This window comes from Eretmochelys imbricata, chromosome 23 (assembly GCF_965152235.1).
Source record: "Eretmochelys imbricata isolate rEreImb1 chromosome 23, rEreImb1.hap1, whole genome shotgun sequence".
In the NCBI taxonomy this organism is placed as follows: Eukaryota; Metazoa; Chordata; order Testudines; family Cheloniidae; genus Eretmochelys; species Eretmochelys imbricata.
In genome coordinates, this window is record NC_135594.1 from 15,072,231 (window position 1) to 15,084,778 (window position 12,548).

Here is a 12,548-nt window from a genome sequence, read left to right on the forward strand (position 1 = left end):
TCGTCCGGGCTCCTGAACCCCCCAACTCACTAGACCCCCGCCCTCTCCCAGAGCCGGTAACAGAACCCAGGCGTCCGGGCTCCCCTCTCCCCCAACTCACTAGACCCCCTCCCAGAGCCGGGCACAGAACCCAGGCGTCCAGGCTCTCTCCTCCCCCCACTCAGTAGACCCCCGCCCCCCTCCCAGAGACGGCACAGAACCCAGGCGTCCGGGCTCCTGAACCCCACAACTCACTAGACCGGAGGCCCCTCCGATAGCCAGGCACAGAACCCAAATGTCCGGGCTCCCTGTCCCCCATATGACCCCCCCGCCCCCTCCCAGAACCACCACAGAACCCAGGCGTCCGGGCTCATTCATCAGATTTTTCAAAAACGTTTATTTTACAAAATCAGAAACTAAGGGAAGGGGCTGGAGGGGCAGGATTGGGGGGAAATTGGGGGGGGGGGTCAGGACGTGGGGGGGGGGAATCATGAGGTGTCCATGGTGTCTCCCTCTGCAAGAGATAAAGAAGGTTAGAAGGGGGGATGGAAAGTCCGACGAGGGTGGGGCCAAGACCCCCCTGTCTGCCCCACTGAGCAGTAGCCCCCTATCTGGGGGGGGAGACGCCCTTTGGTGGCTGCGGCAGACGGGCTGGGGCACCTGACCTCTATAACCCTCCCACCTGCCCCCCATGCATCCTGCCCCCCCAGACTGCCCTCCTCAGCCCCCCTGGCCTCTGACACCCAGGCCGACCCCTGACACCCAGGCCGCCCCCCGCCCCCCCCCAGCACTCACTGAGCTCGTTGAAGAGGAAGGCGTCCTGGTACTCCTGTCCCCCAACCCCCACCCGCCCGGCCCCCCGCCCCCCTGCCCCCCCCCAGCACTCACTGAGCTCATTGAAGAGGAAGGCGTCCTGGTACTCCTGTCCCCCAACACCCCCCCTGCCTGGCCCCCCGCCCCCCCCCAGCACTCACTGAGCTCATTGAAGAGGAAGGCGTCCTGGTACTCCTGTCGCCCAACCCCCCCCCATGCCTGGCCCCCCCAGCACTCACTGAGCTCGTTGAAGAGGAAGGCGTCCTGGTACTCCTGTCCCCCCAACCCCCCCCACGCCCGGCCCCCCCCACCCCCCTGCCCCCCCCAGCACTCACTGAGCTCGTTGAAGAGGAAGGCGTCCTGGTACTCCTGTCCCCCAACACCCCCCTGCCTGGCCCCCCGCCCCCCCCCAGCACTCACTGAGCTCGTTGAAGAGGAAGGCGTCCTGGTACTCCTGTCGCCCAACCCCCCCCCATGCCTGGCCCCCCCAGCACTCACTGAGCTCGTTGAAGAGGAAGGCGTCCTGGTACTCCTGTCCCCCAACACCCCCCCTGCCTGGCCCCCCGCCCCCCCCCAGCACTCACTGAGCTCGTTGAAGAGGAAGGCGTCCTGGTACTCCTGTCCCCCAACACCCCCCTGCCTGGCCCCCCCGCCCCCCCCAGCACTCACTGAGCTCGTTGAAGAGGAAGGCGTCCTGGTACTCCTGTCGCCCAACCCCCCCCATGCCTGGCCCCCCAGCACTCACTGAGCTCGTTGAAGAGGAAGGCGTCCTGGTACTCCTGTCCCCCAACACCCCCCTGCCTGGCCCCCCGCCCCCCCCCAGCACTCACTGAGCTCGTTGAAGAGGAAGGCGTCCTGGTACTCCTGTCCCCCAACACCCCCCCTGCCTGGCCCCCCGCCCCCCCCAGCACTCACTGAGCTCGTTGAAGAGGAAGGCGTCCTGGTACTCCTTCATGTACTGGGTGGAGCGGGACTCGTCCAGGAACAGGGAATACACCCGCTTGATGTCCTCCACCTGCACCTCCGTGCCCTGCCGGTGGGGGGGGAGCGTGTGGGTGTCAGAGGGGCCCTATGCACCCCACAGAGTGGGGGGGCACCCTGAGAAACCCCACCAAGGAGTCCTGGCTCCAAGCCCCCCTTCTCCCCCCCCACCCCCCTCAGTAAGGATAGAACCCAGGCGTCTGGGCTCCCCGCCCCCGAGCCAGGATAGAACCCAGGGCGTCCCGGGCCTCACCTTCCTCTTGCGGCACACCAGGCTGGCGGCGGTGATGAGCTGCATGGCGTAGCGCAGGGAGGTCTCCAGCCCGATGCGCGTCAGCACCGTATAGGCGTCTTCGTTCATCTCCACGTCCTCCTCCTCGCACCTGGGGGCGGAGAGAGGGGGCAGGGCACTGCTGGGGGGTAGGTCGCAGCACCGGAGGGCTCCTGGCTCGGGGGCAATGCTGGAAGGGGAGCTCACAGCATTGTCCCTGACTATATGTGCCTCAGTTTCCCCACATGCTGTGTGCTCACCGAGGTGGGGAGGGGAGGAAGAGGCTGTTTGCTTGCCGCAAAGACCCAGGTGTGACCCATGCCAGCTAGCTGGGGCCCGGCCCCCCCATGCCCAGAAGACAATGGCCCTGCCCACTGGGTGCGACCAGCTGGAGGACAAAGGGCTGGCAGGGGCTGGGGGTAGGTTGTTCCGTGTGGGGGCAGCTGGGGGCACTGGCACTAAGGGGTCAGGGGGCTCGGGCCCGACCCAGCCGGCCTTGGCTGTAATTTCTGTTCCTGGCGCTAACCCAGGACTCTCCGCGCTGCCCAGACCCCCAACCCCCCCCCGCGCTCCTCCGCTGGCTGAGTCACTCCCAAGTCTGGAGCTGGGGGGCCCGGCTCCCACTGGGGGGGGGTCCGTCTGCCCCCGGGGCCCATCCCGGGGCACTTGCTGCGAGGGGCTCCCAGCCTGATCCAGGGGGGGTGGGGGTGGTCTGCAGGCTCCAAGGGTGGGTCCCAGAGGGCAGGAAGCCGAGGGGCTCACCCCAGTGAGAGCGACCCTGGGGGCGGGCTGCCGGGCTGGGTGAGAGCATTGGGCCTGTGGGTCAGTGACAGTGCATTGCGCTGGGGGGCACTGCCGGGGGCCCCCCCATACCGGATCTTGAGGATCTGCTTGGTCTCCTTGTCGCTGTAGGGGGCCGTGGAGATGATCAGCAGCCGGTCCAGCAGGTCGATGGGGATCCCGTGGGGGCTCTGGTAGCTGGTGCCGCGGATCCTGGGGGGAGCGGGGCTCAGGAACGGGGGAGGGGCTCCAGCCCCTGACCCCCCCCAGCCCCCCACCAGCCAGGGTGAGAGCCACCTGTCACCCTGCCCCACTGCCAGGCCGCCCCATCAGAGACACCTGTCATCTTGCCCCCCACCCACCCCCACCCCCCGTCAGAGCCACCTGTCCCTGTACGCCCCCCCACCCCCTCACTGGGAAAACCCCATGTGTGCCCTGCCCTGGGCCTGCCCCCTCCCCTCCTTGGCCAGGTCCCGCCCCATGCATTCACTCAGCACCCCCAGACCAGATCCTGTGGGGAGCAGGGTCTCAGAAACAGGGGAGTCCCCATCCCCCACCAGGGTCAGAGCCGCCTGTCACCATGACACCCACCAACCCCCCCCGCCCCCCTTCAGAACCATCTGTTAACCCAGCCCCCTCCCCCCGCCCCCCACTGGGAAAGCCACACCTGTGCCCCCTCCTGGGCCAGGCCCCTCCCCCCCAGCTGCCCACCTGGTGATGCCGCGGTTGGTGGCCATGATGAGCACCGGGGCCATGTCGCTCTCCAGCGCCCGGTTGAGGAAGGAGAAACACTCGATGTCCAGCATGTGAACCTCATCGATGAACAGCACCTGGGGGGGCACGGCCATCACCCTCCCCGCCGGCCCCCTCCCCGGGGTCACCCCACCGGTCCCCCCTGCGATACCCCTCCCTCCCTGTGGTCACCCTGCCACCGCCCCCACAATCCCCCCTTCCCCTCCCTAGGGTCACGCTGCGAGTCCCCGCTATCCCTCCTCCCCAGCCCCCTGTGCATACACTCAGCCCCCGACTGCTCGGTCCCCAGAACCATGCTGCCCCCCAACACCCCACAGCCATCCTCCTACCCCCCCAACTGCACCGATGCGACGAAGGGGAATGTTCTTAATGTTCTCTCTGAATACTCTGTGGGTGCCTCAGTTTCCCCTATGCATTTCTTAAGTATCTAGGTGCTGGGATAAGGGGGTGTGATTGTTGCAGAGCCCTAGGGCAGGTGTGATGGTGTCTGCACAGAGAATGGCCGACACCCCGTCTCCTGGCAACTCATGGCCTGGGCCCCCCCTGCAAGGTGCCAACTGAAGGTGTTGGAGAACAAAGATCCGGTGGCCTCCTGGCCCAGGGGAGAGACAAAGCTAGAGGAGGGGCTGGAGGGGGGTCTCAGTTTGGAGCTGGCTGGGGAGCCGGGGAGGGGGAGAGAGAGAGGCCCAACACCGGGGTCTGGGCTCCCCACCCCGCAAGAGGGACCTGACTGAGGGATCCTGGTCTCTGTTCCTACAAGCTCTGTTTTGGGCTGTGCTCCTGTCGGCTAATAAATCTTCTGTGTTACTGGCCGGCTGAGAGTCCTGGGGAAACGCAGGAAGTGTGGGACGCAGGATCCTGACTCCCCCACACTCTGTGACAGCCCCAAACACCCCCACACCGGCCAGCACCCCCCTCCCACACTCACCCCCCGTGACGAAGTGGGACTGTTCTTAATGTTTCCTCTGAATATTGTGGGGGTGCCTCAGTTTCCCCTAGGCAGTTTTTAAGTATCTAGGGGGTGGGGTAAGGGTGTATGATCCTTGCAGAGCCCTAGAGGGCAGGTGTGTGCCCTTCCCCCCTGCAGGGTGAGAGCTAAAGGGTTGGAGAACAAAGGAATCCGGTGACCTCCTGGCCCGGGAAAGGGGAAACTCCGGAGGAGGAGGGGCTGGAGGGAGTTTCAGTTGGGGCTGGCTGGGGGGACATGGAGTGAAGGGCAGACGGGGTTGTCTGGCTCCCTGCCCCCCAAAATGGACCCAGCTGAGGGGTCCGGTTCTCTGCACCTACAAGCTCTGTGTTAGACCATGTTCCTGTCGTCTAATAAACCTCTGTGTTATTAGCTGGCTGAGAGTCACGTCTGACTGCGGAGTCGGGGGGCAGGGGGCTCTGGCCCCCGACAGGGACCCCGCCTGAGCGGACTCGCTGGGGGAAGCACATGGAGGGGCAGGGGAGGCTGGAGGCTCCGGGGTCAGCCCCAGGAAGGTGGAGCCGGGGGAGCTGTGTGTCCTGCAGACAGGCTGCTCCCAGAGAGGAGACTCCCCCAGAGTCCTGACTGGCTTCATAGGGGGCAGTTCCAGAGCATCGCCCCGGGACTCCATGATACCCACCCCATTGTTAACCGGGTGGGACCCCCTGCTGCAGGACACAGCTTGGCCAGAGTTGGGATTGCAGGGGTGTGGGGCGGTTTGGGGGCCAATTACTCTCCTCCACACACACCTCAGAGAAGGGGCGGGGCAGTTAACAGGGCTGGATGGGTCCATGAGTCTGATTCTGCCCCAGGGGTGTGGGGGGGCAGGTACCAGATCAGGGAGCAGTTGCAGAGCAGCGCCTGGGGACTCCGTGACACCCCCCCCAAAGATCACCCATTCAGCACCCCCCACCCTACCCCACACTCACCCCCGGGATGACCTCGGCCTTTCCCTCCTCGCGCCACTCGGCCACCTTGGCGTTGATCTGTTCCCGCACCTCTGCCTTGATCTCCCCGGTGTCACCTGGGGGCGCAGACAGTGAGCTGGGGCAGGTGCTGCCTACGGAGCCCTGGCGGGGACACGCCCCGACCCTAACGCCCAGGGGGGCCACCCTACCTCACTGGGGGAGGGGAGGGGCTCTGGATCAGGGGGCTCAGCCATTTCATGGTGGGGGTAGAGCCTGTGCCCCCCAGGACCATGGAAAAGGGCCAGGAAAGGGAAGTGTTGATGGGGGTCGTGGGGAGGCTGTGGGGTGACAGGGAGGCTGTGGGGATGTGGAGGGTGATGGGGCGGCTGCGGGGGGTACCTGAGAAGAGGACCAGGAAGCCCTGGGTGCAGCTGTTGATAGGGACTGTGGGAAGGCAGGGGGTGACAGAGAGGGGGCCATGGGGGAGACAGGAAGGTGATGGGAGGTGACCTGAGAAGAAGGCCAGGAGGCCTTGACGGGGGCTGTGGGGGTGACAGGGGGCCCGTGGGGGGATGTGGGGACTGGGGGGGAGGGGGAGTACCTGAGAAGAGGGCCAGGAAACTCTGCATGCAGCTGTTGATGGGGGCCGTGGGAAGACCATGGGGAGGTGGATGGGTCGTGAGGGGGGCTGCAGGGTGATGCGGGGAGCTGTGGGGGACTTGCAGGATGATGGCGGGAACCATGGGGGACCACGGAGGGGTACCTGAGAAGAGGGCCAGGAAGCCCTGGGTTCAGCTGTTGATGGGGGCTGTGGGGAGATGACGGGGGTGGGGCGGCGTGGGGGGGGGCCCGCGGGGTGACGGGGGGCTGCAGGAGGGTACCTGAGAAGAGGGCCAGGAAGCCCTGCATGCGGCCGTTGATGGCGGCAGTGGGGAGGTGACGGGGGGCGGCGTGGGGGGGCGACGGGGGGCTGCAGGCGGGGTACCTGAGAAGAGGGCCAGGAAGCCCTGCGTGCGGCTGTTGATGGGGGGCTGTGGGGAGGTGACGGGGGGGGGTGGCCCGTGGGGTGATGGGGGGCTGCAGGGGGGTACCTGAGAAGAGGGCCAGGAAGCCCTGCATGTGGCTGTTGATGGGGGCTGTGGGGAGGTGACGGGGGGGTGGCCCGTGGGGTGATGGGGGGCTGCAGGGGGGTACCTGAGAAGAGGGCCAGGAAGCCCTGCATGTGGCTGTTGATGGGGGCTGTGGGGAGGTGACGGGGGGGCGGCGTGGGGGCCCAGCGGGGTGATGGGGGGCTGCAGGGGGGTACCTGAGAAGAGGGCCAGGAAGCCCTGCGTGCGGCTGTTGATGACGTCGATCTCGTGCAGTGACACCGTGTGGACGACCTCTTTGCGCTTCTGCAGCTCCCCGTCCGGGCACTGCACGAACTTGGTCTGGGGGGAGGGGCAGCTGAGAGCCTGCCCTCTGGACCCCCCCCCCACTGTGCCCCTCCAGCAACTCTCCCACTGTGCCCCTCCAGCAGCCACAGACCCCCCAACCCGGGACAGCACGAACAGATCTGAGGGAAGGGCTGTTCAGAGCCCCCTTGCGGCCCCCCAGCACCTCCCAACCCCCCGCGCTGCCCGAACTTTGGAGGGGGGCCCAAGCTCAGAGCCCCAGCCCGTACCTGGCGCCCCCCACTCCCTGCCCCCCCCCCGGCCCACTGCCCGTACCTGGGCGCCCCCCACTCCCTGCCTTCCCCACCCCCACCCCCGGCACTGCCCGAACATGGCGGGGGCAGCTCAGAGCCCCGGCCCGGCTCGTACCTGGGCGCCCATGGCGTCCGTAGTCCCGCGCCCGGGGTGAAGGAGCGCCCCAGCTTACTGATCTTCCCCGTGGCTTTGTCAATGGTGATGACGTCCCTGCAGGGGAACATAAGAGCGGCCAGACTGGGTCAGACCAAAGGTCCATCTAGCCCAGTGTCCCGGCTGCTGGCAGCGACCAGTGCCAGGCGCCCCAGAGGGGATGAACAGAACAGGGGCTCGTCGAGTAATCCATCCCCTGGTGCCCATCCCCAGCTCCTGGCGAACAGAAGCCTGGGCCACCATCCCTGCCCAGCCTGGCTAATAGCCATTGATAGACCTATCCTCCATGAACTTATCTAGCTCTTTTTTGGACCCTGTTATAGTCTTGGCCTTCACAACATCCTCTGGCAAGGAGTTCCACAGGTTGACTGCGCATTGTGTGAAGAAATACTTCCTTTTGTTTGCTTTAAACCTGCTGTCTGTTCTTTTCATGGGGTGACCCCTAGTTTGTGTGTTGTGTGAAGGAATAAACAACACTTCCTGATTTGCTTTCTCCCCACCAGTCATGATTTTATAGACCTCGATCGAATCCCCCCTTAGGCATCCCTTTTCCAAGCTGAAAAGTCCCCGTCTTATTAATCTCTCTGCGTACGGAAGCTGATCCAGACCCCTCATCATTTTTGTTTCTCTTTTCGGAACCTTTTCCAATTCCAACAGACCTTTTAAGAGAGGGGGTGACCACATCTGCACGCAGTGTTCCAGATGTGGTGTGCCTTGGATTTATATCGAGACAATATATTTTCTTAATGACCATTCTGTTCGCGTTTTGACAGCCGCTGCACATGGAGTGGATGTTTTCAGAGAACGCTCCACAGTGACTCCAAGATCTCTTTCCTGAGCGGTAACAGCTAATTTAGACCCATCATTTTATAGGGATGGGGGGGATGGTCAGGCCTGGCTGGGTGGGGGGGGGTGAGGGGCAGATGGGGGAGAGCCCAGCCCCCTGACAACACTGGAAGCCCCGATATGGACCCCTTGGGAGATTGGATTCCTGTCCCGCCAGCCAGTGTGAGCTCCCCACCCATGACCCCCTGCCCCAGCCCCTCCCGTCCCACCGATCCCACCACTGCCACCCCCCGCCTCACCCCGCCTGCACTTTCTCCTTGGTCAGAGACTCGATCATCTTGGTGCCCAGGTCGTAGATGGTTTCCATCTCCGTGGTCTTCAGTGTCAGCTTCCCCACCTTGGCGCCCTGCAGTGGAGGGTGGTGGGGCGTCAGCCACTGCGCACGTACACCGCCCGCCCCATTCCCTGGCAGGGAGCAAATGTGGGAGAAAGCCCACAGCTGCACCCCGCCCACCGGCCTAAGGAGGGCCTGGGGGGGGGGGGAGGGGCCTGCTCTTGGGGAGAGGGGCCAGGTGGGGATGGGAGGCCCAAGCTCTTGAGTGGAGGGGAGCGGCCAGTTCCTGGGGGGGAGGGGGCCCAGTTCCTGCAAAGGGGCAGGGGGAGGTAGGGAGTGGGAGGGGCCTGTTCCCTGGGGGCAGCAGGTGGGGTATGGGAGACCATGGCAGCACCAGCCAACCCAGTTCTGTCCTGCTCCTGCCAAGCTGGCCAGGGGAACCCGGGGTGGTGCTGGCTGGCTCAGCCCCCAGGGGCTGCCCACCCTCTGCCCCCACTCCCCACTCACGGGTGCCGGTGGCTGGGCGGTCAATCTGGATCTCCACCACCTCCCCCTCAATGATCTCGGTCTCCTCCCTGCGGGGAAGGAGGAGGGAGGGGTCAGGGGAGACAGCCCTCACCCCCACTTGCCTCGCCACAGTCGCCAGGGACAGAAACCAGCCTCCCCCGCCACAGGGCAGGCAGCTCTGTGCCCAGTGCATCTTCTAACACATGGCAGGGCAACCAATGCCCTCCTGGCTCTCCAGCCCCTCGGTATAAGCACTCGACTCTGCTCCCCTCCCAGAGCCAGGGAGAGAACCCAGGAGTCCTGGCTCCCAGCCCCCCCTGCTCTAACCACCAGATCCCCTCCCCTCCCAGAGCCAGGGAGAGAACCCAGGAGTCCCTGGCTCCCCAGCCCCCCCCTGCTCTAACCCACCAGATCCCCTCCCCTCCCAGAGCCAGGGAGAGAACCCAGGAGTCCTGGCTCCCAGCCCCCCCTGCTCTAACCCACCAGATCCCCTCCCCCTCCCAGAGCCAGGGAGAGAACCCAGGAGTCCTGGCTCCCAGCCCCCCCTGCTCTAACCCACCAGATCCCCTCCCCTCCCAGAGCCAGGGAGAGAACCCAGGAGTCCTGGCTCCCAGCCCCCCCTGCTCTAACCCACCAGATCCCCCTCCCCTCCCAGAGCCAGGGAGAGAACCCAGGAGTCCTGGCTCCCAGCCCCCCCTGCTCTAACCCACCAGATCCCCCTCTCCTCCCAGAGCTGGAGACAGAACCCCAGCGTCCGGGCCCTGCCCCTCACTTGATGCGCACGCCGATGGAACGCCGGAAGGCCTGGGTCAGCGCCTCTGTCTTGCTCATCTCCAAGGAGAAGATCTCGCTGCCAGCGATGGCTGTGAAGGGCGTGTCCAGCCCCAGCGCCTGTGCCATGCCTGGGGGGCAGGGGGGAGAGCTGGTTACACAGAGGTTTGCACAGCCAGGGACCCCCACTCCCGAGCCACTGCTCTGGGGCATAGCGACTCCCACGAGGAGCGTGCCAGGGCCGGAGGGAATCCCAAGGGAGGGGGGATTCGCTAGGGGCAAGGATCCCAGGACACAGGGGCGGGGGCAGATTTCCTTGGGAGGGAGCAGGGATCCCGGAGGTGGGGGGGGGTAATTTGTGTGGGGGGGGGATTCCCCAGGGACAAGGAGCCCAGGGGGCTCTGGACTGGGCAGAGGAGGTGCAGTGGAGGGGATCCTCAGGCCAAGGCTAAGGTCAGTTCCCAACAGGAGCCCCCAGATGCCTTGGAGGGAGCCCCCCCGCTGGCACCTGTACCCATGGCTATGGCTGTCTTGCCGGTGCCTGGCTGGCCAGCGATGAGGACGGCCCGGCCCGCGATCTTCCCCTCCTTGATCATCTCCAGGATGACGCCGGCGGCACGGCGGGCGGCCAGCTGGCCCACCATGCCCTGCGAGACCTGGGAAGAGAGAGGGGTGAGTGCTGGCAAGGGGGGAGCCCCAGCCGGGCCCCCAGCTCCTCCCTCACATGCTGCCCATCCCCCCACTCACACACCCAGCCCCCCAGCTCCTCCCTCACATGCAGCCCTTCCCCCCCCATCCACCCACTCACACACCCATCCCCCCTGCTGCAACCCAGAGACAGCCCTTCCATCTCCCCCCACTCGCATGCAGCCCTTCCCCCATATGCAAGCCCCACTCTCTTCAGACCTCCCCCACCACCCCACAATACCCAGTTCCTCCCCTCCCTAACCCAGGTGCCCCATGCTCCCTGCAAAGCCCCCTAAGCTCGCTCAGACAGCGACACTACCCCAACAGCCCCCCATTTCCCCTCCCATTGAAGCCTCCTGGGTCCTCTCTCCCAGTGGGCCCCTCTGCCCAGCCTCCCCAGACGGGAGCGGCCAGGAGGGCGCCCCAGGTACCTGTCTGGGCTCCAGAGCATCGTCCAGGCCCAGGCCCCGGATGTGGGAGTGGGCGCCTGGGGACAGAAGAGCAGCGTCACCTGGCTGAGCGGGGACTTGGTGCCCCCCCCCACTAGGCAGGGGCTGGGGCTGATGAGGGCAAAGGGCCCAGGGAGCCTGGTATCGCCCACTGCTCCCCGCTCCCTCCGATCGGCCCCCCGGGCCCCTCCCCCCCGCTCGGCCCCCCGGGCCCCTCCCCCCCGCTCCCTCCGATCGGCCCCCCGGGCCCCTCCCCCCCGCTCCCTCCGATCGGCCCCCCGGGCCCCTCCCCCCCGCTCCCTCCGATCGGCCCCCCGGGGCCAGGCAGCCGGGGGGGGGGGCAGTTTGCGCCAAGCCCCGTTGCCGTGGAGACCGTTTGGCTCCCGGCTGGTTCCCATGGCAGCGGGGCGCCCCCGGGGCGGGACTCACCGATCCGCTCGATGCGGGTCACGTCCCGGACCTCGGGCACCTTCGTCGTCTGCGGGGGGGGGGGGGGAGAGAGCGGTGAGGGGGGGCAGCGCTCGGGGGCCCCCCCGGATCCCTGCCCCCGACATCGCCCCCGTCCCCCCTCAGCCCCCCAGGGGAACGGCCGGGCGCAGGGGGGCACCAGGCAGACCCGGGGCGGGGCGCGCGGGGGGGTCCCGGGGGGTCGGGGCTGGGCTCGGCTGGGGGGGGCTGGGTTCGGCTCTCGGGGGGGGGGTCCCCGGGGGGGGCTGGGTTCGGCTCTCGGGGGGGGGTCCCGGGGGGGTCGCAGGAGGGGGCTGGGTTCGGCTCGCGGGGGGGTCCCGGGGGGGGGGCTCGGCTCGCGGGGAGGGTCCCGGGGGGGGGGCGGGGCGGCCCCTCTCACCGCCGTTGCCATGTTGCTCAGACTCCGCAACGGGCCACCCGGCGCTGACCGGAAACCGGAAGTCGCTCCTCGCCACGCGCCGAGCTCGGAGAGCCGCTCCGGCCGCCGCTCTATGGTCCCCGGTCCCTCCAGCCTCCCGGCCCGGCGCTCCCGCCCCCCTCTGACCCCCGCCCCTCCCCCTCCTACCTCCCCCTCCTCTGACCCCGCCCCTCCCCCTCACACCTCCCCCTCCTCTGACCCCGCCCCTCCTCCTACCTCCCCCCTGACCCGGCCAGGTGGTTCCCAGGAGGATGGCTCTAGCCTGTTCTCAGGGGTGGCAGAGGACAGGACGAGGAGCGATGGTCTCCAGTTGCAGTGGGGGAGGTTTAGGTTGGACATTAGGAAACACTATTTCTCTAGGAGGGGGGTGAAGCTCTGCAATGGGTTCCCTGGGGAGGTGGGGGAATCTCCTTCCCTAGGAGTTTTTAAGGTCAGGCTTGGCAGCGCCCTGGCTGGGAGGACTGAGTCGGGATCGGGCCTGCTTTGAGCAGGGGTTGGACTAGACACCTCCTGAGGTCCCTTGCAACCCCGATAGTCTATGATTCTATGACCCCGCCCCTACTCATCCAGCCTCCCCCCCTGTACCTCTCCCCCGCCCCGCCACCTCTTCCTGCCCTGCTCCCCTCCCCCCTTTCCTGGAATTGGCGACACTTCCCCTTTAAGACCTTGGAGCACGTACACACCCCGCCCCCACGTGTCCCTCCCTTGCCGGTCGCCGGCTACGTCAGCCAATCAGAGCCGGGGGTCTTCTGAGCGCTCCACTCAGAGTCGCGGGAGCGCAGTGGGGCGGGGCGCCGCGCGGGCCACACCCTGTGTGGGCGGGGCTCCGGGGCAG

General features: G+C 66.8%; 1 protein-coding gene across 1 annotated transcript; it reads right to left on the reverse strand.

The window, feature by feature from the left end:
• Nucleotides 1-406: 406 nt before the first annotated feature.
• RUVBL2 (RuvB like AAA ATPase 2) lies at nt 407-11,794 on the reverse strand. Its single transcript, XM_077840583.1, is given in 17 exon segments — nt 407-493; nt 1,708-1,822; nt 2,027-2,156; nt 2,918-3,037; nt 3,536-3,654; nt 5,474-5,568; nt 6,759-6,882; nt 7,255-7,272; nt 7,274-7,288; nt 7,290-7,350; nt 8,379-8,485; nt 8,922-8,988; nt 9,693-9,822; nt 10,206-10,347; nt 10,810-10,865; nt 11,257-11,305; nt 11,675-11,794. Coding segments are annotated over 17 exon segments (1,386 nt in total). The 5' UTR covers nt 11,687-11,794; the 3' UTR covers nt 407-467.
• Between the last annotated feature and the right edge of the window lie 754 nt (nt 11,795-12,548).